Below are 27,848 nucleotides of genomic sequence, written 5' to 3'. Positions count from 1 at the left end.
TGAAAAGCACAACCATCATAGACACCCTTCTGGTCTCAACCACATTAAACACTGCTGTTTTGTGTGAGTGCACGTGTTCTACATGAACATAATTAAGGGTTATGGAGTTCTCATCCTTCCTGATATTATCCATAATTTGTTATTCTCACAGTTAAAGCCTTTGCATAGTCAGTAAAATGCAGACAAATACTTTCTAATATTCTTTACCTTCAACCTCAATTGATTTGATTTGAGCCATAAAATACTTCATTTTACTTAGTTTCTGAATTTGGTTTTAAATGCTAGAGGTCCCCTGTCAATTTCCTTTTCTAACCATTTTTTTCCCTGGCTCAGGACAGGGAAGGGTTCAGAGCTGCTGTACGGGGTCCAATGGCACATAACAACAATAACATACTATCGCAGGTCTGGAAGCAGGAGTGGTATCCACTTCCTAAACAACATGCCTCTGGAAACTCTATGAACTTTGATACATGTCAATAACTGGAGAGGGGCTTCAGGCCTTTTGTTCTTACGGTTGCTATGAGTCAAGTTCAACTCAAAGAAAATCAACAACAAAAACTACCATTTTTAAAAATTATCTTAAGCAAGAGTTTCTTTGTATCAGGTATTAATTGTATTTTTTTAATAATTCCCATATATTATTAAATCTCCATTCTTTGGAAAGGGCACAAATAGGGATCTCATTCAGTCAGATACCCTATCTTCCAAGTTTCTTGGTATAGATAAATGAGCATCCACAGTGCTACATCTATTTTAATTGATAGTCTGCCCGTTCCTGGAAGTCTGGATTTCTTAAATGTCACCTACTGAAATGATAAAATATCAATCAATTTGTTATGGTACAGTGGCTTAGCATATTTGATCCATATTTTGCATATTTCTTTAGTTTTTCTTCCAAAGTCACTCTTACAATTTTTCTGGTTAGGTCTTCAACTTTGTCATTTTTTTTCCTTTCATTTTATTTATTATATGTTCACAATGAACTGCCAGAATTCTTCTTGCATTAAGCTTTGTGCTTCCTTTCTTCCTGTCTTTAATCACTTTTGAGTTTCTTCATGTTTTAGTGTCTTGATGCCATCCAACTTCAGGCCTTTGATATTTAATATCCAGTGAGTTAAATATCTTTTTAATGATGATCTCTAGATTCAGGTGGGATCAATTCAATATTATATTTTTAGCTCTCTGGACTTGTACTAGGAAACTCCGGCGGCTTAGTGGGTAAGGAGCTGTGCAGCAGGCAGTTCAAATCCAGAAGCTGCTGCACTAGAAAAATGGACCACCTTCTCCAATGTGATTTACCCACTGGAGGGTATGCTGTGAATGAGGTCTAACTTGGTAGCAATGGGTTGAGTTGCTGAGTTGTTGAGTTGGACTTGTACTTATTTTCTTCAGTTTCAACTTGAACTTTCACATGACCACTTGGCCCTTGGATCTATTCTAACTGACAGCTTGATCTTCTTTCTAGTCTCTTTCTTCCAACATAGTTGATTTGATTTGATTCAGATCTATTCCATTAGCAACTTCCAAATGTATACTATAATTTATATTGTATACAGATGGCATTTGCAATAGTAGTGTTAAAAGTGCAATCTTCAACATTATATGTCAACAAGATCATATTCTCTAACTACAGATCTTTCTGCAATTAGAATGTATCTTCACTGCATATACTATAAATCTTGGTAGTTATTTACCATATTTGCCATTTATTAGCATTATTGAAAACGGTACTGAATCAATTTACATACGCTAAATCAAGGAATTCCTAGAAATCCTTTGTATTCAGTCTCCATACCTTTTTAATCTATAGGCAGAACAGATCATCTAGGAAACTGGACTCTATGAGGAGGTATATGACATAAGGATTAGAAGAAGATTCATCAACAACCTGCGTTATGCAGATGACACGACCCTGCTTGCTGAAACTGAGGAGGACTTGAAGTGCGTACTGCAGAAGATGAAGGACTGCAGCCTTCAATATAGATTGAAATTCAACATCAAGAAAACAAAGATTCTCACCACTGTGCCAAATGGCACCATATGATAGATGGTGAAGAAATTGAGACTGTCAACAACTTTAGTTTGCTTGGCGCCACTATCAACGCCTTTGGTACCAGCAGCCAGTAAATCAAGAGATGAATTGCTTTGAGAAAGTTGGCTGTCAGGGACCTCTTCATAGTACTGAAGGGCAACAATGTCAATCTGGAGACTTAAAATGAACCTGACGCAGGTCATAGTCTTTGTAATTGCTTGCTATGCATCAGAGAGCTGGTCAATGACTAGGGATGATATAAAGAGAATTGATTCCTTTGAGTAGTGTTACTGGAAAAGAATGTTGAATATACTATGGACTGCCAGGAGAACAAACACATTTTTCCTAGAGAAGGTGAAGTCAGGCTGCTCCTTGGAGGCAAGAATTCTGAAGCTTCGTCTGACATATTTTGGGCATGTTGCAAGGAGGGACTGGTCTTTGGAGAGGGATATCATGCTTGGAAGGGCAGAGGGATGGAGAAAGAGGGGGACAATAGATGAGATGTATTGTTACAGTGATCGGGATAATGAGGGTAGGTGTGTCAGAGACAGTAAAGTTGGCCCTGGGTAGAGCAAGGGTTAGGGCTCTTATACATATGGCCACTATGTGTCACAAGCAACTCGACATCACATAACAACAATAACAACATATGGCTCTAAGTTAAGTCAAAAAGCTAAACTTTAAGTACCTTTAAGTACCATTATAACCTTACCTTGGGTTTGGGGGCTGTATCTTTATGCAGGGAGACTGCCCTGCTTTCACAATGGAGTAAAGCACTCAGTGGATTGGAAATACTGACCTTTTAGTGAGCAGCCTGCCATGAAAATATGCTACTCCACCAGGGCTCTGATTGTTGGAGGGTAAGTTTGGGGAGAACATCAATTTCATGATATTTGAGCATCATATTTTAAGCTGCATTCATCACACTCTCAAAGTTGGTGTGATCTGCTATTTTCTTTGTAGTTATGAGAAGCACCCTAGCCTACAATTCTTCCAGCATATAGCACATACTTACTTTAGTTGTGTGATAAAATTTCTCCTACAAGTTAGCCAAATCATCATGGTTGGAGATAGTGAAAGATAGACATGGACTCCAATATGTCTTTGCTCTTCCCACTTTATTTTTTCTTTTAAAAAATAAGGGTATATTTACCAGGTATCACCCAGCTATTCATTTCTCTGCTTTGAATATACCCTAAGTAAATTAGAACTGAAATACAAATGGAAATATGTACAATTATGCTCAGTGCAATGTTATTCAAAATAGTAAGAAAATGAAAACAGCCCAAATGAACAGATTGAGAAATTTTGGTACATTCACAAAATGCAGCACTAAGGAACAATGATCTCATAAAATGGTGTATAACATGGGAGTCTCTAAAATGTACTATGCTGTGTGATTTAACTCAGTCTCATAAGGACAAATAGTGCATAAAACCATTGTTGTAAAAATAGGAGGATAGTCAGTAAGCAGTGTATAAATATCCAAAAGGGGATAAGGAAAAGAGGAATTGGGAAAGGGGTTTGAAAGGGAGAAGGGTGGAAATCATCAGGATAGCAGAGTTCAGTGGGCAGATGGTGGGGTCAGGAATAGGAAAGATTCCAGGGGAACTAAAAATGATGGGGTAATACTAGTGACCGATTAATAATAATTAATCGTATAGAATGCAGTCACATGAATGATTATTTAAGCAATCTTCTCCAGTGCAATTTATAGTCTTAGAAACTCACTGGAAGGTCATCTACGAGTTAGTTTCCAATCAATAACAATGAGATGAGATAATGATTTATTGTTACATTTACAAATCAATATTTTTTTAAAAAATCTTCCTAAGGTGCAATATATTATTTAAGACTGATAAATCTATGAAAACTATTCCACAATTTCATGTTAAATCTTTGACACAATTAATTAAAATCCATGCTGTGAAACTTCATACTCAAAAGAGAGTCATTTACTCTATTTGCCAAGCACCCTTAGAAAAAGGAGCAAAATAAGACTACTAAGCCACCAAATCTCCTCCCTATGCTATACAGTGGTATTAAAAGTTGTCCTATGTTCTAGACAAAAACATTATTTCTCAAGGCTGTTCGCAGACTATTCCTTTGGCTCAGTAACTGACACTATCTTCCAAGGTTACAAGACAGCACACTAAACTAATAGCCTGGAAAATAATAAGCCAGTAACTTTGTTCACAGGAGTTGGAGGAAGGTGGAAAACTAACTCCCAAGAATTATACATATGGATTACAGTATTCAAAGAAATTTTACAAAGTTAACGGACTTCCAAATTAGGACATAATTCTAATAAACTATTTGACAAATTGTTATTACGCTGTCAATTTCCTAAAGTGAAATCAAGGGATAAACATTGGTGCCAACTTTGATCTTTGAAAACAAAATCATATTCAAAGGTAAATAAACGTGTGTATACTGTTTGACTCGTCAGCTTTAGAGGCATATACAGCTTCCAAATCTCACCTGGAAATTAGTGTTGTTATATTCATGTTATATCAAGCCATGATAAATCTGATAAAAACATTATAATATGTTGTTGCTATTAGGTGCCATCGAGTCAAGAATGCATAGCAACCCTATAAACAAAAGATCTGAATATTTAATTATCCTGCAACTTCCTCATCATCTCTGACATGCTTAAGTCCACTGATGCAGACACTGTATCTATCCATCTTGTTCAGGGTCTTCCTCTCTTTTACCAACCTTTCACTTTTCCAAGCCTGGTATCCCTCTCTGAGGAATAGCCTCTCCTAGGAATATGTCCAAAGTATGTGAGAAATAACTGTGATTGGCTCTAAGACACAATTTGGCTGCACATTCTCCAAGACATATATGTTTGTTCTTTTGACAGCTCATGGAATATTCAGTTCTCTTCTCCAACATCATAACTCAAAGGCATCAATTCTTCTGTCATCTTTATTCATTGTCTCACTCTCAGATGCACAAGAAGTGATTGGAAAGACAGTAGCCTGAATTAAGTGCACCTTACAATTAGATAGCATTTCTCCTCAATAATTGGGAGAGGTCTTTGCCGACTTCCTCAGTGTAATACATCTCCTGATCTCCTGATTGCTTGTACTAAGGATGTTGATTGTGGACCTAGTAAGATGAAGTCATTGACAATTTCAATCTTTTTGTCATCTAGTATGATGTTGCCTATTGGTCCAATGATAAGAACTTTTGTTTTCTCAAAGTTTAGGTATAATTTATAGTGAAGACAATAATCTTTAGTCATGCACTTTAGGTTCTCTTCACTTTCAGCAAGCTGAGCTGAGTCATCTGCATAAAATAGGTTGTTGATGAATCTTCCTCCAATCTTTATGCCACATTCTTATTCATAGAGGTCAGCTTTTGGAACAATTTGCTCAGCATATAGACAGACTAGGTTTGGGGAGTGTATACAACCCTGACTCATACCTTTCATCCTTTTAAACTATGTAGTGTTTCCTTGCTCTGTTCACAAAATAGCCTCCTGGTTATTATGTTATGATATATCATATTATTAAAAGTGCATATTAACTACATACAAAAATACATTTTTAATTCCTAAAAAAATTATGTAAAGCGTCAAATTTCAGGTGCATATTATTATTTTGAAATATTTCCAGGATAGGAATGTTATGAGAATCTGTTTTTTTAAAAAATCACTCAGATGGTTGAAATTTTTATTTCCAACTATGTTCAAAATATTTCTAACAGTCATACTGTTGCCATTTGGTTTTATTGAAACTTGGTGCAAAGAGAGATGATTTAGTAGGATAAACAAAGAAAATTCTGAGAGTTATTAATTCAAAACAGATTCTTTTATCAACTTAGAATATATTCAGCATTCATTTGCAAATAGGGGGCCAAGGTAGTTAAACCATCAATAAAAATATTATAGTGGATAACAAAGTATATTTTAGACCTAAAAACTTAAGAAAATGGAGGTAAAGGTGGATGACAGCAGTTAAAATAGAAATGTCTGGATTGTTTTTATCCTATTACACAGTCTCTCCTCAATAGCAGTGATACAGTATAAAAAATATCAGATTATCAACTCTCAAGTGAGAGAAATGAAAGAGTTCATGAGTACTTAAATGCTCTCATGATAAGAATGTAATAATAATTTAAAGGTTTATAACCTATGACAATAAAAGAAAGCATATTATTTTGATGATATGCTTTATTGTCTTTATTTTTCACTTATAAAAAGGACAGAAAATCTATTTCAATTCTTTTATTTCCAGGAGTGTTATAAGCAAAAGGATAGTAAGATGGCATGGGAAGGTGGTGGGAGGAAAGATAGAAAGATCGTATAGAGAACGTATGAGTGTCTTAGGCTTCAAATTCTCTCTTTATCATTAAGTCCAGGCTTAGCTGCTCATATTCCAGCTGCCAGGTAAACATACGGGTTTGATGTGAAACTGTATGAAGAGTTATAATGTAGTGCATCTTCTCAGCGGTATGAGAAAATGGGGAGAGCCTTACTTTCCTGCATGACAATGTTTTCACTGACACAGGAACTATATAGGCTTAATAGTTTAAATATGCCATTTTCCCTGGTAACTGTGCCATGTTTGCCATATGCATAAAGCTTTCAAACAACATAGACCATTTACCTCCTCTCAAATGCATACAATTAGCTAGTGCTGTTATTTCCCAGGTTTTCCTATTGTATCTTTGTATATAAATCTTGAACTGAGAAGACAGTAATGGCCCAGAACAGTTTATGTAAGAGTTATATTCTCAGTGGACTTTTTGAGGAAATCCTGCCTAAAACCAGAAGGGAAAGGGAAGCCTAGCATTTAGAAACCATCTCAAACACTTAAGGAGGCCAGTTACTTTACTTTTCTATAAACCTTCAGGTCAGTTTCTATTTTGGTAACAATTCTATCTTGGAGCTGATGGCTACAGAAACCACTCCAGTCTCATTCTTGTGGTTTTCAGCACAAGAGCTCTCTGGAGGAATTATTGTCCATAAGTTACAGATGACTATTTACTCAATAACTATTACAAAATTTATATCAAACTGTTCATATATCACTCTACAAATAAAGTATCCAGTGAAAAGCAAAATTGTACCCTTAATATTTCTAAGTGATTTGAAAAATTATTGGTTTTTTAAAATGCTATTTTCTTTATAAAAGGAGGAATGTTACCAATCCCAAAAAGCCATTCGCTCACTGCTGTCTAAAATCATACATCAAAATAAAAGGCTTAAAAAACCCCCCAAAAATAGATCTATGACCTATAATCCAATAATTTTACATATTTTATCTAATACAATCAATATATACATTAAAATATATCTATTTTATGCTATGTGAAATATAATACATTTTAATAAACTCGATAATGTGTCTTGAATAATACATCAGTGAAAAGCAATGCTACAGAATCAAGATGGATTACTATCAAAATAATATGGAATATATTACAATGTTTAAGTGAGCTTTGGTGGCCTAATGGTAGGAAGGTGTGCTGCAATCCCAAAGGCATGTGGTTCGAATCTGCAAGTAGCTCTTCAGGAGGATGGGTAATCTCCTCTCGAGTGATTAACTGCCTCTGAAAACTCCCTGGAGGGTCGGTTACTGGTCTGTTCCAACTGGACAGCATACAACAAGAAGTGAAAAGATGAAGGGAAATGTGATGGCCTAGTGATAAGGAATTGTGCTGTCAACCCAGAGGCACCTGGTTCCAATGTATCAGGTCTTCCATAGGAAGATGGACAGTCTGCTCCCTGGGAGAGAGATGAACACCCCCCTTCCATGAGATAAACTGCCTCCAAAAATCTGCTGGAGGGTCAGCTCTGAGTCAGTTCCAACTCAATGGTACCTAAAAACAACAGTCAAAAATTGGGGTTGGCAAAGAATACTAAATATTACATGGACGTCAGAAGAATAGACAAGTTTGCCAAGGTGTCTTTTAGAGGCAAGGGTGGTGAAACTCCATCTCACAAACTTTCAGCATGTTGTGAAGAGGATTTGGTGCTTGGAAAAAATACATTATGATAGGAAAATAGACCTTCAACAGATGGATTAGCACCGTGACTATAATAAAGGACTCAAGGATGGTATAGATTGTGAGGGTGGTCCAGGATAGAGCAAGGTTCAGATCTGTTATTTATAACCAGGGCTACAATTAGAAAAAGTTATGTTGGTGGCATAGAAGAACAAGTGAAGAAGTCCATCTTTCCTTGATTTTAGTGTATGAAAATTGTTAAGTTTTTCTTTCATGAAATAAACTTTAATGAAGACAAATATCATTGCAGTTTAATTGATTTTTATAGAATATAAAATAGCTAGCACACAAATAAGTTCTGTTACAATAATTAGCTGATATCTGAAAACAGTATGGCAAATGATTATACACCAGTAAACTTTAAAAAAAAAAGGAAAAAAGAAACCACTTTCATCTTCCCAAGCCTACCCCGTAACACCGGAGAGGCTCATGTGAAACCTTTAGTTGGACCAGGGAGCCATCATCAGAAAAAAACAAGCAAATACTTCATGGTTCAAAATCAGGAAAGGAGTGTGACAGGGATACATCATAAACATATATATATATACACACACACACATATATACTTTTAAAATTTATATACTAAATAGATTATTTGTGAGGCTAGGCTTTATGAGGAGGAACATGGAATTAGAATTGGAAGAACACTCATCAACAACCTACACTGTGCAGGTGATACAACCTTGCTCACAGAAATTGAGGAGAAACTGAAGTGTTTGCTATAGAAGGTCAAGGATTGTAGTCTTCAATATGGACTGAAACTCAACATCAAGGAAACAAAGATTCTCAGCACTGGGCAAATTGGCAACATCATGATAGATGGAGAAGAGACTGAGATTGTTAATGAAGTCAACTTGCTTGTTTCCACAAACAACATTCTCAGTACCAGCAGTCAGGAAATCAAAAGACAAAATAAATTTGGAAAATCTGCTGTCAGGGCTCTCTTCAGAGTGCAGAAGAGCAAGGATGTCAGTCTGGAGACTAAGGGCTGCCTGATTCAGCCTATGATCTTTGTAATTACTTGCTATGCATCAGAGGCTTGACAATGACTAGGGGTGATGGAAGAAGACTCAATTACTTTGAGTTATGGTGCTGGAGAAGAGTACTCAACAAATCATAAACAAATAGATCTGTCCTGGAGAGGGTGAAACCAAGTTATTTCTTGAAGGCAAGGATTTTGAAGCTCTAACTCACATACTATGTTCATATAGCTCGGAGGGACCAGTCTTTGGAGAAGGACATCATGCTTGAAGAGTGGAGAGACAGCACAGGAGAGGAAAATCCCCTATGAGATAGATTGATGCAATGACTGAGGTAATGGAGGGAAGTACGTCAGATATACTGAGAGAGGCTCAGGATAGGGCAGGTTTCTGAGCTATTGTGCATAGGATCAAGTTACTCAATAGAGTTGCAAGTGACTCTATGGTACATAGCAACATGAAAATCTTTGTTAAGTTTTCAGAAACATTATTACAATATGCTATGGAATGGTCAGCTTAGCTTCAGTTTACTATATTAGGCTTAGCAAATTGAATGCTTTAGTTCCTTTCAAACCCCATCAAGTCCATAAGCACTTTCCATAAGTCTGAAGACCACAATAAAGCTGACCTTCTTTTCAGACAGGAAATCTCTGCAGTGGTAGTAGGAATAATTCATAAGGTGTGCTGGGGGCTTAGTTTTACTGTAGGTGCTGAGCTATATGAGTTATCCTCAGAATCCTCCAGTTTTGTTTTGCACTGAGAACTTCTAGAAATCAATAATTGCAGAAAATAAGGGGAAACAAAAAAGAACAAGTATTATAATAATGAGGACAGGTATGGAAAGCATAAATGCAAAAATGATCTGCTGCCTCAGCTATGGAGTAAGGCTGGTTCCATCACTGAATAAAGGATTTTCAATATTCAACTGCAGAGACTATAAAATCCAGATAATGAAACAAACAAATAAACAAACAAACAGTATCACTGTTGTTGTCATGTGACATATAATTTATTGTAACTCATCATTACCTTACATAGCAAAGTAGAAGTACTGTGTGTTCCTAGGGTTTTCTACTGAGAGACTCCTGGTAGGTTCAAACTGCTTAACCATTGTACCACCAAGACTTAAAAGTATGCTTTTTGTTGTCGTTGAGTGCTTTCAAGTCAGTATAGACCTATAGCTGACCCTCCAGCAGGTTTTCAGAGGCAGTTAATTGCATGGGAGGAAATTATCTCACCTTAGTACCATGCATTTTCAGACTGAAGCAAATTCAGAACAGTTCCATGATTCAATTGCAATTATCATGAAAAAGAACCAAATGCATTTTATGGACAGTGTTTTCACTTGGAATTTGCCCTAACGACTCTGAGATATATACATATATATATAAAATGATATAACTATGTTAATAGTTATGTGCATCATGCATTGTATAGTTGCTGTTGTTGTTAGATGCCATCTAGTCATCTATGACTCGTAGCAATTCAGTGAACAACATATCTGAGCCTTGTCATATCCTGCATCATTCTTGCATTCTCTCAGATGATCTTCAGTATTTTTTTAACTTATTGAGACTTTCTTTGTGTTTCACCATTATTTTATCTAAGGAACATCCTAGTCACACTTCCTGTAAGACAGCAGAGTTACAATCTAGTCTATATAACATACACTCATTTAAGCTTTAAAAGAATTCTGTGAACACATAGCTTTACACTCACACTATTGATGACCACAGAGAAAAAAAAAATGTAATGTATCTGTCTGAGGTGCTACCATTCACACTGATTACAGGCAGGTTAAAATCCATATTTTCTAGAGGACACCAAGAATTTCCTTAGACGCACATACATTTTTACATCAGTTTTCAGAATAAGACATAAAATTCTGTAAAAATTTTTAACAGAAAATTTTTTAACAATTCATTATGCATATTTCTCATCAGGAAAATGTGGGTGACGCTGACAACTACACAGCACTACACTGAAACTAATACAAAAGTGCACGCTATCACAGTGCTTAGTAGGGGGAATAATGTCAGTAATTAGAAGTTTCTCTCTCTTTGTCTGTGATTGGATTTGATGCTGGCTGATTTTAAGTGACCCCTGACTCACAAAAAATCCATGCATAACAGAATCTGACCATTGTGGTACAATTGTGATACTGGCGGAAGAGTAAGAAAAAAAGGGGGGAAAGTTGATGCTTTTACAAATAACAAATTTGCACAGCTAAAATAACCACTTTGATTGATCTCTCATTAATACAATACTAAAACTGTTCATATTTTTTTCAAGATAGAGCCAATTGTTTTAAACTAAGGAACAATGTAGTCATTTACAGACTAGCATCAAAGAAAATTCATGAACTTAAAGTAAAAAAAGAGAAAATAATGCATAAACACTAAAACAATAGTAATGAAGCTTTAAAATAAATGAACTTTGCACAGAAAAGTATATCAGCAACACGACACATACACAAAGCACAACAAAATGACAATAAAAATTTATGCATTAATAATCACATTGAATGTGAATGGACTAAATGCACTAGCCAAGAAAATATACTAGCAGAATGCAAAAAAAAACATGACTCATAAACACACTAACTACTAGAGACATACTACAGAAGGAAAAAAACCAATAAAATCAAAGAGGGGAAAAACAGATATCAAATGCATTTCAAACAAAAAAAGAACTAGAGTAGCAGTATTAATTTCTAATGAAACAGATTTTAAAGCAAAAACTAGCATGAGAAACAATGGAGGACATTACAGAATGTTTAAATGGTAAATTGAACAAGAGGACATACTAATAATTAACATCTACTCACCCAATCACAGAGCCTCAAAGTGCATAAATCAAACTGTAACAGAATTGAAAAGATAAATAGACAATTCCACAATAATAATAACCCACTGCCTACCATTTCATTTTAACTCATCAATCAGGCTACTGAGGCTGTAAATTTTTATAAGAGGTCTCATTGATATACTACTTTTTATGAAGGACAGAACAACGAAAATGAAACTCAACAAGGCCACAGAGAATGACACAATTAACCAATTTGATCTGATAAACATATAAAGAATACTTCACCCAATGAGAGCACAGTACACATTTTTATTTCCAGTGTATAGAGGACATTCTCAATAAATTAAAATACTACAAAGCACCTTAGATTGCAGTGGAACAAAATCTAAAGTGAACAACAGGAAGAGCAAGGGGGGAAGTCCATGTAAACTAAATATAGTAAAAACGGTTTAGAACTACTATATAATGTTGTTGCTATGGGCCATCCAATCAATTATGACTCACAGCAATATTATGAACAACGGTTCTGAATCTAGACATATCCCGAGCCCACCTCATCTTCTCTGACACACCTGACCCACTGTCACAGTAACTGCCAATCCCTCTCATCCAAGTCTTTCTCCCTGTGTTCTAATCCTTCCAAGCATGGTGTCCTTCTCCAAGGATTGGCCTTTCTTGACAACATATCTAAGGTATGTTTGACAGAGCTTCAAAATTCCTGCCTCCAAGAAGCAACCTAGTTTTACCCTTCCAGGAGAGACTTGTTTGCCTTCTTGGCAGTCCATAATATGTTCAATATTCTTCTCCAGCACCACAACTCAAAGGCATCAATTCTTCCTCAGTCATAGAATTCACTGACCAGCTTTCAGAGTCACAGCAAGCAACTGCAAGATGACAGCCTGGATCAGACACATTTTAGTCTCTAAACAGACAATGTCACTCTTTAGCAGTTTGAAGAAGTCCCTGACAGCAGATTTTCCCAGTACAATGAAATGTGTCTTTAGATTTCCTGACTACTGGTATCAAGGATGGTGATTGTGAATCTAAGCAGATGAAATAATTAACATTTTCAATCTTTTTCCCCCATCTATCATGATGTTGTCTATTAGTTTACTGTTGAGGATTTTTGTTTAAAAAATATAGTTAGACAAATGAGAATGAAAAATTGTATTCTAATATCATTGGGACACAAATATAAGAGCTTGGAGGTTAGCTGATAGCAATAAACACATACACCAAAAAGAGAAAAGGGGAGGAAAAAATCAACACCTTAACACAATCACAAAAAAGAGCAACAAAATCTCTCTAGTGTCGGACAGAAAAGTAATAATAAAGATTATTATTGTTGTTGTTGTTGTTATTGTTGAGCATGACTCACAGTGACCCTATGAACAAAAGACCTGAAGTCTTCTGTAACTACCATCATTTCTCAAAGTTCATAGAGTTGTCAGGGCATGTTGTGTGGCTGCCACTCCTCTTTCAAACATGTATTAATCTGGGACCCATATCAAACACTATCGTGGGTGACCCTTTTGTCATTTGACACCACAATGGCACAGAATTCAGCATCATAGCAACTCCAGGTTACCTCAGTATAGCAAATTGACAGACCAGTGCTGCGCCACTGAGTAGGATGTTCCTCTAAATTATAATTACACTAGGCTCCAGGGCCTAACTGACCTTTAAATACAAAGGCCTTCCAGGAGGTGGTGGTGTCTCTAAACTAGAGGCTTACATAAAAAACAAAACAAAACAAAACAAAACAAAAAAACCACAAACAAACAAACATTCCATAGACAAAGATTAGAACAGAAATAAATAAAACAGAAAAAAACAATTAAAAAGAATGAAATAAGTCAAAGGATTAATAAAATAGATGAGCCACCTGTGAATATAACAAAGGAAAAGATGATACAAATGACAGAAATGTTAAAAAAAAAACCAAAACCAATTAAATTAATGATATCACATCAGAACAAACAAAAATAAAAATGATGTACTGTCAACAAAAAGGCCTGCATACAGTGCAAAGCCATCAACAACTCTGTGGGAGAAAGATGGGCAACTTACTGCCTTCTGGAGGGTAAACTAAGGGTCAATTCCAACTTGATGGTATCTAACAACAACACTAGAATCTATATTCTGACAAATTTAAAAAGCTAGAAAACATGGGGCAACTTTTAGAAACATACTGACTACACAGGATAACAAACTCATGAAGAAATATTCAAAATCAATAGCTATCAAAGATACGCAAATCAAAACAATATTGGCATATCATCTCACCTGAGCAACAACAGCAAAATTCAATAAAATAGTAAAGAAGAGATTTGAACTCAAACACCTGGAGACTGTAAAATGGTGCAGCCACTATAGAAAGCAGGTTAGAGTGTCCATAAAAAGTGGAGAATAGAAAAAACCATTTGGCGATCCTAGTAATAAGTATAATTCTAAGGAAACAAGAGCTCTATTATTCATAATATCTAAAAGATAGAAGTCACTCAAATATTCATCAGTGGATGCGTGCATAAATAACTGAGGTGAACACATCTGGTGGGAAACTATGTAATTATAAGGAACAATGAAAAATTCTGGAATACTACATAACTTTAAAAGATATAATGCTGTGTAAAAATAATGACAAAGAATAAATATTATATTAGTCTATTATCATGAAAAAACTATCTATGGTCCTCTCTTGCTATTTTCATGGTTGTATCCTTTCACCATATCTATCCAATCTGTATGTTGAGAAAATTATTCCAGCAGCTGGACTCTATAATGAATGTGGTGCCAGAATTTCAGGAAGACTCATCAATAACCTTCTTTATACAGATGACACAACCTTGCTTGCTGAAAGTGAGAAGGACTTGAAACACTTGCTGCAGAAGATTAAGCATTGCAGCTTTCAATATGGATTGCATCTCAGTGTCAAAAAAACCAAAAATTTTTACCACTGGACTGATAGATGACAATATAATAGATTGAGAAAAGACTAAAACTGTCAATAATTCCATATTACATTTTTCCACAATCAATACAACTGGTATTAGCAGTCAGGAGATCAGGAGACATATTGTACTAGGAAAGTCTGTAGTCAAGGACCTCTCGAAATTACTTATGTTAGTTTGAGGACTCTTTTGATCACTTGCTATGGTGCTAAGAGCTAGACAATGAGTAAGGATAGCAGAAGACAAATTTGTGCCTTTGAACTGTGGTAATGGAGAAGAGTACTGAACATTCTAAGGACTGTCAAAAGAACCAACAGATATTATCTTGGAGAAGGTGAAGGCAGAGTGTTCTCTGAAGGCACAGACATTGATGCTTTTTCTCACATACTTTGGGCCTGTTGCTAAGAAAGGCTGTCCCTTGGAAAAGGACACCATGCTTGGAAAGGTGGGGGACAGTGAAAGAGAGGAAGACCCTCGGACAGGTTGAGTGATACCGTGACTTGTGCTTGGGTATGTCAAAGATTGTGAGATTGGTACAAAATAAGACAAGTTTCAGATCTGTCTTCATAAGGTCACTACGAGTCATACTCTACTCAACAGCACCTAAAAAGAGCATCATGATAAAGCTAAAAGTTTTAGAAAGAAATGTGCTAGGATAGAAACCAAGGATGAAAGAAGAGTGAGAGAGGAGTGAAAATAAATTAGTCAGAAGTGTATTAAGATGAATAAATAGGAAGGTAATGTGTAGGAAGATTATGATGGTCAGGACAATATTACTAAAGAAAAGGAAAAACACTGATAGATATACAAGAAATGCAATAAACAAAAGTAAGGCCTTTAAATACACAATGCTGCGACACTAAAAATTAATCTATGAGCAGATGGATAAGCAGACAAGATGAAAAGATATGGTGAAGAGAAGGCACTACACTCATGACCATGTGTAGGTTTGGCAGATGATATTTCTATAATCATTTTATTATATGGTGTAAATATTTCCATGAATATGGCCGAGTAAACTTTGAGTAAAATTATGTAATCTTCTTAATAATAATTCATTACCCTAAGGAATGAGTTTTGGTTCAAACACCTTAGGACCACTGCCGTAGGAGACATCAAGGTCAGCTGGCATAATCCAGTCTGCAAAGAAAATGTTCTACATTCTGCTTCGGTCAGTAGAGACTAGGGTCTTAAAAGCTTATGAACAGCCCTCTAAGATGCAATTATCTTTCTCTCCTGGTCCTGATCAAAGAAGAGACAAGCAAAGCAAAGATGCAATAAAATGATTAACGCAAAAGGCTAATAGATCACATCTATTTCTATGACCCTAAGACCAGGAAAAGGTCTTCTTTTTATCTATCAATTCTGATTCCAGCACATAAGCACATATATCATTTTAGTTAGCTGCTTTGAATCAGTCAAATTCTCAATTTAAAATATCACCTAGTTTCTAACCTTATATATTCAGTATCTTTTACTTAATAACTAAAGAAAATATGCTAAATATTGTTAATCATCTTTTACCTAAATACTAGAAAGTATTTGAAAATGAATTATCTTTACTAAAAATTTAAAAATGAGATTTATCAATTGACCTAGCTTCTCAGTTAAAGTTTCTAAGATTTTAGTAATATTAAATTAAATATTACTCTAGAGAGTAAAATGAAAACTTCAAATGGAAAATAATGTCTTTCTGGCATGGTAGAGAACCTATATCATGATGTTTTGACATCTACTTTTATGTGAAATCCTCTATCATTCCATATAATTAGCACATATAAAGTGTACACATAAACCATAACACAAAAATAATGAAACTGAATTAGAGGAAAAAAAGAAGTTCTGCAAATGCAGAGATGTATCTACAATGTTTCATTATGTATAATCAGAGAACTGGAAGATAACTTATTTCAGATAATTCATCAGAAAATAAACAAATCCAGGAGTGGCATCCACTTCCATAATAGCTTGCCTCCGGAAAACCTATGAACCTGTAGAGAGGATGAAAGTCACACAAGTGTTAAGGACTTTTGATCATAGGGTCGCTCTGAGTCGTCTACGGCACTCAACAACAATAACATCAATATAGAGAGTGATCAGTTGGACTAGTGGACCAAAAGCGATGTTACCAAGCCAAAGGTGGGTGACTTTAATCTGCAGGCCTCAGGCATGTTTTTCATTGGTTTTGCTCAAACATTCTTCTAGGTCATATAGCTCTCGTTACCCAGTGGTAACTTATGGTTGCTGTGAAGCTGAACACTGTGACAAATGTGTTAATGGTTACCCATAGCGGACAGTGTTCGGTGGCGCTCCCTCGTTGAAACAAGCTTGGAAGTAGGAGTAGCATCCACTTCCAAAAATAGTCTGCCTCGGGAAACCCTATGAACTTGGAGAAAGGACAAAAGTCACACAAGTGTTGAGGACTTTCGTCCGTAGGGTCACTACGAGTAGCCTATGAGTAGATGGCACTTAACAATCTTCACTAAGAAATATATGTATACATACCTGATCAAAAAATAATAAAATACAAACGTTTTTTTCTTCCTTAAATGTGTACAAAACACAACAGAACCATTGAGAAAAATACTGTCATACATGGTCAGTACTATTATACGTGGAGAAAAAAACATAGTTTAAATGCTTAATGTGGGAAACAAATGAAATCTTAAAACACAAGTAAGAATGTATAGCTATTGGTTGATTTATATCTTTATGTTATTAGGATAAATTTCCTCTAAATGTTAATCATTTAGAACTTGTATTTTTAATCTATTTCTTTGTGTTTTGGATGCCAAGAATTTTTAGAAACTTAACCTTATAAAATCATATTAATTAAGTCATGTGGAAGTTTAATTTAGTATTTTATATGGTTATAATGACAATGTATGAGTTATGTGGGATATACCTCAATCAAGTTGTTCACTTATTAGGAAAAGTTTACTCTTGGGAATATGATTTTTATCTGTTTATAAGCATTTAAATGATTGTGTTGGTTGCTTACCGCTTTATTCATCTTTGAATCCACAGTGCTTAAGATAACACCTCAAATATATGTACAAAATGAATCAATGGATGTATTGGAGAAAGAAAGGAGAATGAGAGGGCACAGATAAAGTGAAAGAAAGAGATAAGAAAATAGAAAATACGAGTGCTTTCATCATGAAAGCTAAGAAGTGGAACCCTTTCCTATTATTCAAGGTACATTATTGTCAGAAAATCAACCTTTGCAAAAGTGCACTTACAGAATATAAGTATACATGCTACAAGACTTTGTTTTAATTAATTCTCTACATCTAAATTATTAAAAACTGAGCATACCTTTGTTTTACTTGGAATTATTACCATTACATGTTCTTCACATAAAACAGGCAAAGTTTCTCAAATGAAAACTTATTCTGTTACTCAAGGATGTTCAGGTTTATAAATAAAACACAGCACTTAGCAGAACCCAAACACCCACTGACATAGGACTTACTCAAGCTCGTAAGGACCCTATGTACCAAACGGCAACACCTTGCCCAATCAAGTGCTGTCTTCACAATCTCTAGCATGCTGAAGTGCACTGTTGCAGCCACTGGGCCAATCCATTTCATTGAAGGTCTTCCTCTCCTTTGCTGATCCTCTTTTTCCTTGCTTATTAGGATAATGAAAAATAATGGACCACAAAACAATAATTTATTTATTATTGAAACTACTTACCAGAATATCTTTTCCAGCCCACATACATTCATTTCTTCTCATGTAAGAAACCGGCCAAACAATCTAAGGGTAGAGAAGAAATAATATTTTAAATCCATTTTCTAACCAATACAACATCATATAGTTGTTGTTGTTTTATAAGAAGTAATAGTGTCTAAGTTTAAAAAAAGCAAGGAGTTTAAAAGGTAAGCAGGGACCTTGGAATTTAGGTTTTACAGTGGCGTTAGCTAATTGTTATGGACTTCAGTTATTTACTCTCTTCTACTCATTCTGGTTTTAGGGACAGTTGAGTCAACTCCAAATCATAGTGGCCACATGTACAAAATTATACTGTTCTAATCTTGGGCCAATATCACAATATCTGTTCTCATTAAGCCCACTGCTTTAGACACCACGTCAGTCCATCTCATTTGGGCTCTCTCTCTTTTTCGGTGATTCTCTACTTTTCCAAACATGAAATACTTCTTCCAAGGATTGGCTCCTGATAACATGCCCAAAACACACCATCCTTGCGTCTATAAAGCACTGCTACCAATGAGTCTTCTTAATACAAAAAAAGATTAGAAGACAAAAATCGATCAGGGAAATAGAGCTAAGTAGGTTAGGGGGTAAGAACTGTGACCTAGTTTGAAATGAGGTCATTTGGAGGAGCAAAATCAGTTCATATTCTTCTAAACAAGCTCATTTTAATCTTTCATAAATGACTATTAAATTCCCAGGTTTGGGATATCCGGAGCCCAAAGTAGACGGCTAGGCATATCATTGTCTCTAAGGAGCTTATTTTTGTGTGAATAGAGTAAGGAACTAATAAGTGGCAGATGAAGAAAGACATTACTGTTGGCTCAGCTCCTTAAGAACACAAATAATCTATCTAAATTTTGATATAAAATATCCCACCCTCTCTGAAACTCCAGTAACAATTGTATGAAAATTGATTATTTATTTACTTAATCTCTCTTAGTAAAATCAGTTCATCTTTTTCAAAAAATGTTATATGCAAATAAAACCTCATAGACATTAGCTGTTCATCTCTATGCTGAAAATTTCACCTCAAAATAACAAATAATTGTTCACTTGTTAATCATTAGATAATTCAAGACATATTGCTATAAACATAGGGAAAGGCTATGATATTAAATTTAGAGAATTAAAAGGTAAAACACAACATATGTCTAAAAAATAATTTGGATGACATTGAAATAACCTTTAATTAGCATGATAAATGCATTTCAAGCTCATGTCACTACTACAAAAACTCTAAAAATTCTTGGAAATGTATCCATTTTCATCATTAAGCTTTCCAACTGTGGTTGTGTGTTTAAATTTAAATTATCATTTGACTTATTCCAAACTGCACTGTTTATTAATGAAATAAACCAGAAACACTAAAAAGAATAAGGATAAAAAATGACAGACTTTTCATGATTAAATAACTTTATTTGCAAAATGCTTTATAATGAAAACTGATCTTCAGTAAACTTTTTATACAAAGAGTTGATACCCTAGGCATTGTGAATCAGAGGACCTCTGTCACAACTACTTAACTTTGCCATTGCAGCATGAAAGCAGATATACACACTATGTAAATAAACGAGCACAAATGTGTTCCAGTATACCTTTTTTACAAACACAGGTGGCAGGCAAGTTTTGCCTATAGGTCACTGCCTGACACCCTTTCCATTTGCTGGAAAAATCACTAAAAGTATATAGTGATATATACATATAAAATAAATTGTTACGCATTTCTATAAACATGCAGATATGTATTCGTATACAGAAAAAGTGATATAACCAAGAAAAGCTGAAGTTAGAGGGTGGTAAATTTTGTTTGTGAGGGAGGAATAACTTGGAGATTGAGGGTAAAATGCTTACACAATTTGAGAAATATATTCAGTGTGACTGTGTATGTAGAGACTGTTGAATTGGTGTTTAGTCTGCTATGTATATCCTCGACAACACAAATACAAAAAAATTCTTTTAAAAATACTATCATCCTTTCCTTGTCAATCTGCTGCCCACGACTTGATGAAAGTGCTAAATATCAAGAATGTCACTTTGAAGACTAAGGTAAACCATGATTTTCCATCACCTTATATTCATTTCGGTGATTTTCAGTTACTTATATTCATGTGCTAGATGGGTAAAAGTAATGAAGACTGAAGATAAATTGATGCCCTGGATTGTTATGTTGCTAAAGAGTAGTGAACACAACATAAACTGTCAAAAGAACAACAAATATGGGAGAGTTGCAGTAAGAATGCTCCTTAGAAGAAAGGATAGCCAGATTTTTTTTTTCCACATGCATGGGCACATTGCCAAGAGCAACTTATGCCTGGAGAAGGATATTACTCTTGGGACAGAAGGTTAAACAATATAGAGGATGATCCTCAATAAAATTGGCAAAGTGGCTCCAGCCACAGACTTAAGTACAGCAAAGTTTGTGAGCATTGCCCAGGATTGAGCAGGGTTTCATTCTGCTCTTCATAAAAAAATGCCGCTATGATTTGGAGCCACATGGTTGCAACCAAGGAACAGCAGCATTATTTCTTGGCAATAATTATTTTAAGATTCTGTATATCACATATTACTATAGCCATAATTTTAATTTATATTTCAAAAGATAAAATGTCGAAACCATTCTCTATGAATTCTTTATAATTTTATGTTCCCAAAAACCTACTGTTCAAATATTAGAATAAAAATACCTTTTCAAAGTCCTTGATATTAATCAGGTTGAAGGAAAATATGTGATCCTTTGCTCCAACATACAGTCTACTCCGTTCCTCATCCAAAAGGAAGGTATTATAACTGGAGCTATTAGACAAGCCATTGAAATTGACCAGATTGTTGGATTCCACCATTTCTGTAAGGTAATAAAGAAAGACATTGAGTGTTAATTTGAGATCCTCCCTGAGAATAGTCAAGTGGTACACTGTCATTTGAAGTACTGAAGCTTTCAGTTAGTGCTTAAATTGTGTGATACTATACAAGAACTATAAACTGGACATTTAATTGAAATGGGTTAGACTTACCACCTTGATTATTTCAACATACTCAAAATCATAAAATCCTAAAGTGGAAAGGAGTGAATTATCCATTATGTCCATACAAATTAATCTGGTGGAATCTACTTACAAATGTAGTTGTTGTGTACTATTGATTCGGAAGGTTTTCACACTTGCAAAGGCAGTTGATTGCATGGGAAGAGATTGACCATGTATTGTCATAATCAATAAAGTCAATATTTTTAATTTTACAAAGTTTTTTAAAATTATCTCTTTCATTCAGTGCAAATAATTACTTGAAAGGTTAAGCACTGGACATTCTGAGCAGAGAGTGTGCTCTTGTGTTAAAACAATGCAGTCCTCTGGGCTGTTTGAGAACTCAATGTATTGAGGAATGTAAATATGTCCTTGGTACCATGGTATCATTCATTCCATCATTTAATGCATTTTACAGTCTTTTGGAATCCACATATACCCAGAAGTTGTGACTTTTATTTAAAGAATGAAATTAATTTTATCATCTTATTCCAAATATTTTGTTTTCATTCTCTTATTTGTTTGGGTTAGTTTTTGGGTTGGGGTTGTGTGTTTTGTGTGTGTTTTTTTTTTTTCTCAATTAATAAATTGGCAACTACTTAACTTTAAGTTAACATTTTAAGACAGAGAAATATTTTCTACTTCAAAGAGGAACATTTCATATAATAAGACATCAGTAATTCAAGGTAATTTTTGATATCAAAGGCAAAAATTAATGTATCAAGTGTATTACAACTCCTAGGAGCCCTGCAGAATTGGATAGAAACTCTCTACATGGTTTCTGGCACTATACATCATTCCAGTAAGAGAATAACTCATTAATCCTGAAAAGCTTCTGGTGGTTTCCTACTTTAGAATTTCATGTTTGTAATTCTAGTTTTTCATTTTCTTTATTTTTTTTATTAATTTTAATGAAAGCTTACAGAGACTTAGGGTTTCCATTCATCATTGTTGCACTTTTTTCCCTGCCCACCCACTCCCCCCAATTCACTCTTCTCCTTGAAAAGTAAAATAAAAATTCTTTACTTGTTATGCAATCCCTCTTCCTATGTCCACTCCACTGTGCAGTCTTCATTCTGGACTCCTTTAATGACAATGATACCCAATCATATATCCCTTTTATACCTTTCTCTCCCTCATCTTCTTAATCTACATCATCAGGGCTCTCCTATCAACAAATTAGTGTTATTTAAATATCTATTGTTGTGCACCACACCTTCAAGTCAGAACAGAGTCATACTTGATCAGTCAGGTTTTCAGAGGCAATGAATTTCCTGGGAGGAGACTGTCTACCTTACTCCCATGGAGCAACTGGTGGACTCGAACTCTGTATCTTTGAGTTGGCAGCACAAATCCTTACTACTAAGCCAGTAGATCTTCCATATCTACTATTATTATATTATGTACACACACATGCACACACACATTGCACTTCCCTACATTCTAAAACACCAGGTTTTTGTGCAAAATTGGCCTTCATGGCAGGAAGAGGACAAGAATATGGCCAGGAGTCCTCTGTTGTGCCCCAAAGACCAATGTGCTCTCCACCTCCTAACCTTCCTATTAGGTCTAGCATTCACACAGGCTTGAGATCCTGTGACTAGAGTAGAGGCATTGCTAGCAGCTCTGAGACACAGACTGAAGTTAAGATGGTCAGTTGGCATTACTGCCTGTACCAATGGCTCCCAGCAATGACCTACTGCTTCCCTGAAGGCTAGGACATACCCTGGGGAAAGGAAAGGTGCAACTTGATCTAGGATGGTTTGTAATTCAAGGCTGAGAGTCCGGAGACTTAATAGTTGTTTGAAAGGGGTACTCAGCAAAAGTGGACAGCTCTGCCATAATCCTTAGACCCTCAATTACTTCCAGTACCTTTCCAGCTCTCTGTACTGGACTTGGTCTCAGAGTGCTTGTATATAGCAGCTGCAATCTCCCAGCAGCCTCTCTGGCCACCAAAGAGTCTTTGTTGTGAGGGACCCTTCAAATTCATCTTAGTCGTCTCTTGCACACAAAAAGCCATAATGGGTGGCCCCAGAATTTGGGATGGAATAGGCAAGAGGCCTTTTGGAGAGAAAGCAGATTACTTTGTTGTCAGTCTGGCTGATTTTGGTGCCTCTGGGAGCTAGACATCCAGGACCCATAAAGAATCTCATTTTAATGCACAAAATCATTGGATAATTTTTTTTTATTATTGTCAAGCACAAAATGTCAGATGACAGAAAAGTTGATAAATGAGGAACTACAGGGACCCACTTACATAAAGATATTATTTCCTATTGGTATTGCTCAGAGCTTACTGGGAGATAATTAGCAGTACAGGAAATTTTAAGTGGATATTTTGAATTTTAAGTAGATACACTTGAGCTCTCCTTTGTCTGAGTGGATACATTTGGACAAAAGCAAAAGGAAAAACAATCCAAGTATACATGAGCAAGTGCAGTCCAAAGTGGTGTTCAAATTTGTGTTCCAGAGTAATGATAAATTACATATAGATTTTCAACTAGGTAGAAGGTTGGCAACTCTAGCACCATTGGCCAATACCATCCTCATACTTAATGATCAAGAGAACACCCACACATTTCTTTCTTTAAATTAAAAGTAACAGAAGGGTGAAATCAAACGTAGAAGTCCTAGTCTTCGGTATAAAGAAACTGACAAATACATCTGGAAATGCATAATCCTCTGAGGAGAATAAAATTGATGAATGTAACCTAAAGATTAAATCTCTATGTTCATCAAAACTTTTTCAACAGAGTGAAAAGATAATCTACATCCCGGGGACAAACAATTAGCAATACCATCTCCGACAGGAGTCTCATAACAAAAGTTTACAGAATACTCCTGGCCCTCTAGAAGAAAAAGACCAATAACTCAATTACAAAAGACTTTTCACAGAGGAATACATTCAGAAGGCCAACAGACACATGAAGAAATGATCAAAATCACTCTCAATAAGAGAGATGCAAATAAAAATCACAGTGAGATATTTTCTCACCCTAGTAGCAGTGGCAAATTTTAGCAGGACAGTAAGCAATAAATGTTGGAGAGGATATGGAAAGGTGAGAATTCTCATTTCTGTTGGTGAGATTGTAAAACCACTCTGAAAGACAGTTTGGCATTTCCTCAAAAAGTTGAGTATAGAAACTCCATATGATCCAGCTATTCCACTACTAGAAATATACCCCAAAGAATTCAGAACTAAGTAAGACACAGAGATCTTAACAACAATGTTCATAGCAGCATTATTCACGATCGCAAGATCATTAAAACATCCCAAATGTCCAACTACAACCAAATGGATTGAGAAATTATGGTACATTCACACAACAGAGAAACAATTTGGAAAAATACTACATAACTTGTGAGAGACTAGAGAGCATTACACTGAGTGAACTAACTCAGCCTCATAATAACTAATACTGCATATGACTATTACAGTAAAAATGGAATTATAGCTAGTAAAACATGTATGGGGACTCAAGGGGGGAAAGGGGTGGGAGCAGAGGGCTGAGAATGGTTGGGGTGAAACCACACAGTTGCACAGTTTGGTTGGTGGAGGGAGGGGGTGAAGAAGCTGGGAAGGATCTGTAAAGAGTGAATAATGTTGGGCAAGGTCCAAAGGTGACTGATTTCATAAAGCATAATGCATGGGAATGATTATATGAAACACAATGTGAATGAAAAATATGAACTTTGTGAGCAAACCAATAGATTTTAAAAAAATGGAGATTCTCTAAAACTATGCAACTGAATCACTCCTGTAAATATTCCAAAAGAACACTTAATTAATCTTGCCAACAAGTTGATTCACTTTCACAGTGTCCTTAAAGGAAAAATTAGTCCTGTCCCATAGGGTTTCCTTTGCTATAATCTTTATGAGTGCAGACTGCCAAACCTTGATTCTGCATAGCAATTGGTAAATTCAAACTGCCAACATTTTGATGAGTACCAGAGGGCTTAACCACTAAGCCAAAAACAGATCTTGGCACATTTAACACAACTTCCTTTATCAACGTTCATAGAAAAGGCAAAATGTGCCTTCTAAAAGAGTTGTAATATGTATCTATAATATAATAAATTTAGTTACTCCAACTATTTTGCCTGTAATTCTCTATATTACTGTAATTCAAAAAAATCTAATTTCCACAATGGACAAAATTTAAACTCTACAATTTAGTATTTCAAACTGGATCATTGCCATTTTACTTTCAGTCACTCAAACATCGGCTGCTCTCGTCAGAACCAATTCATAGCTGATCCTCCAGCATGTTTCCAAGGTTGCACTGGAGAAAATTCCATTTTTCTCCAATGGAGTTTCTGTTGGATTCCAATCTCCAAGGAGGCATGGTCTTTGGGTTAGCTGGGCAATGCCTTTCAGATTATGCCCCCAGAATTTTCTTCGTTCAGTTGGTGTCAATGTGTGCTATTTGATTAGAGCTGACTCAGGTGTTTCTACAGCAGGTTTTCAGAGGCTTTAAATGACAGAGGAGGAAGGTACTCATTTGTCTCCCATGAAGTAGCTGAAGGATTAGAATCATTGGATTGGCAACTGCAAATTCTTCAAACTAAGATACCGTCCATTCAACTATCATTGTTGTTGGGCATCAATGAGTCTGAAACAACTCATAGCTGACCCCCTGGTGAGTTTTCAGAGCTAGTAAGTCACAAAAGAGGAGACTGTTTTGTTGTTGTTGTTTAAAGTTTATTCTGATTTATTTACAAAGTTTGAATACATTGTTTTTCACAAAAGATCCTAATACATTGTTTTTCACAAAAGATCCTTCCAGTTTCTTTCACCAATCCACCCATTGAACTGTAAAACCCTATGATTTAACACCTTACCTCTCACTCATCCTCACCCCTCTATTTCTACCCCAACCCCCATCCTCAGACTCATTCTACAATAATGGTTTTAAACAGTATTTGTCCTTTGTGGGGCTGAGTTAGTTCACTCAGGGGTGGGGGTGGGGGAAAAGGAGATTGTCCATCTTTCTCCTGCAAAACAGCCATATTCCTCAGCCGTTCACCTACCAGGCAGAAAACCAAATCAGGTATGTGTCTATTACTTGGTCTTTGCTACAATCATTTCTGTCTCCCACAACTCCCTGGTCTCTTGAAAAAATGGTGTCCATCCTTAAAAGCTAGTTCAAATGTTTAAAATGAGTGAGGAGAAAATGGGAACAGCTAAGTCTGACCTCTACTAATTCCTCAATGGATAACCATTACCATCAGCAACATCCACAGCACAAAACTAAGTCCTATAAAGTCAGACATGGTCCCAATGCTCCTGTATCTATTTCTACTGATGCCAACACCAATCTGACTACTCTACTGCATCTGAAATCCATTTCAGCGGCCACACAGATGTCACAGAAGCATACCCATAGTGATGGGTTTTATTTGAGAAGTTAACAGGCAATTCAGATTGGCAGCAGGATACGATCCCAAATCCACACAGCTTCTTAGACATGGTCACAAGCCCTTTGACCTTCAGCCTCACATTTTAGGTACCTGTTACAAAGTTCCCTTAGTTCTATCAGTTATGACATCTTCCGTCAGAACTCTAGTAAGCTTAGGTAAAGGTATCTAGCTCTGACTCTGTGAGGCAGCAGTCTTTTGTCACCTTTCTCTAGATTGGTCTCTGATTCTCTGCTGAGGCTGCTATTCCTTTTATGGAGATCTTGGTCTGACTGGAGCACAAATTTCTGACCCCTAAAAATGGGCACTGCTTCTTCTTCCTTATGGGTGTCAAGGTTCCTAAATTCTGTTGCTGTTAAATCTACTCTATTTAAGCCACTGAGACTGCAAGACTAGCCTTATTTCTGTCATCATGCCCATTCATGCTGTAAATTCAAACAATGGTTAGGGAAGCTATTTTGAACAATAAATCCTTGATGCCACAAAATGTAACCTCCAAAAATAATCTTATATGTAACTTTTTGCAGTATTTTCCTTGCAGTCCTCTTTATAACCTGTCTCACATTCATTCAATTATTAAAATCTTTGCAAAAATGATTTATATAAAATTTATATCATTTGAAGTCAGTAAAATTTAATAGTGCTATGACCTACAACTCCCATAATTACTTTTCAATAAATATTAAATCAGTTTCTTACCTGTTTTAATTTCTTATTTACCTTAACAATATCATTTATTTCACATGCAACGAAGATTCTATTGAAGATTATCCAAAAACGACTGGAGCAGCACATCAGCAGAGAATTGCCAGAAGTCCAGGCTGGGTTTAGAAGGGGTCGTGGTACTAGGGATATTGTAGCTGATGTTAGATGGATCTTAGCTAAAAGCAGGGAATGC

At 35.7% G+C, this 27,848-nt stretch overlaps 1 protein-coding gene across 2 annotated transcripts in view; it reads right to left on the bottom strand.

Moving 5' to 3' along the window:
* Positions 1-27,848, bottom strand: part of SEMA3A (sema domain, immunoglobulin domain (Ig), short basic domain, secreted, (semaphorin) 3A) — a 310,684-nt gene that overhangs the window by 202,240 nt on the left and 80,596 nt on the right. For both annotated transcript variants that reach the window (XM_006896140.1, XM_006896141.1), the window contains exons 2-3: positions 21,197-21,354; positions 18,492-18,554 (exon numbers count right to left, since the gene is read on the bottom strand). In XM_006896140.1, coding sequence (XP_006896202.1) covers positions 18,492-18,554; positions 21,197-21,354 — 221 coding nt within the window. The remainder of the gene's footprint in view (positions 1-18,491; positions 18,555-21,196; positions 21,355-27,848) is intronic.

Source organism: Elephantulus edwardii, unplaced genomic scaffold (assembly GCF_000299155.1).
Source record: "Elephantulus edwardii isolate Elephantulus edwardi_28Jun2011 unplaced genomic scaffold, EleEdw1.0 scaffold00183, whole genome shotgun sequence".
Lineage (NCBI taxonomy): Eukaryota > Metazoa > Chordata > Mammalia > Macroscelidea > Macroscelididae > Elephantulus > Elephantulus edwardii.
This window is presented reverse-complemented; position numbering and strand designations above follow the sequence as displayed.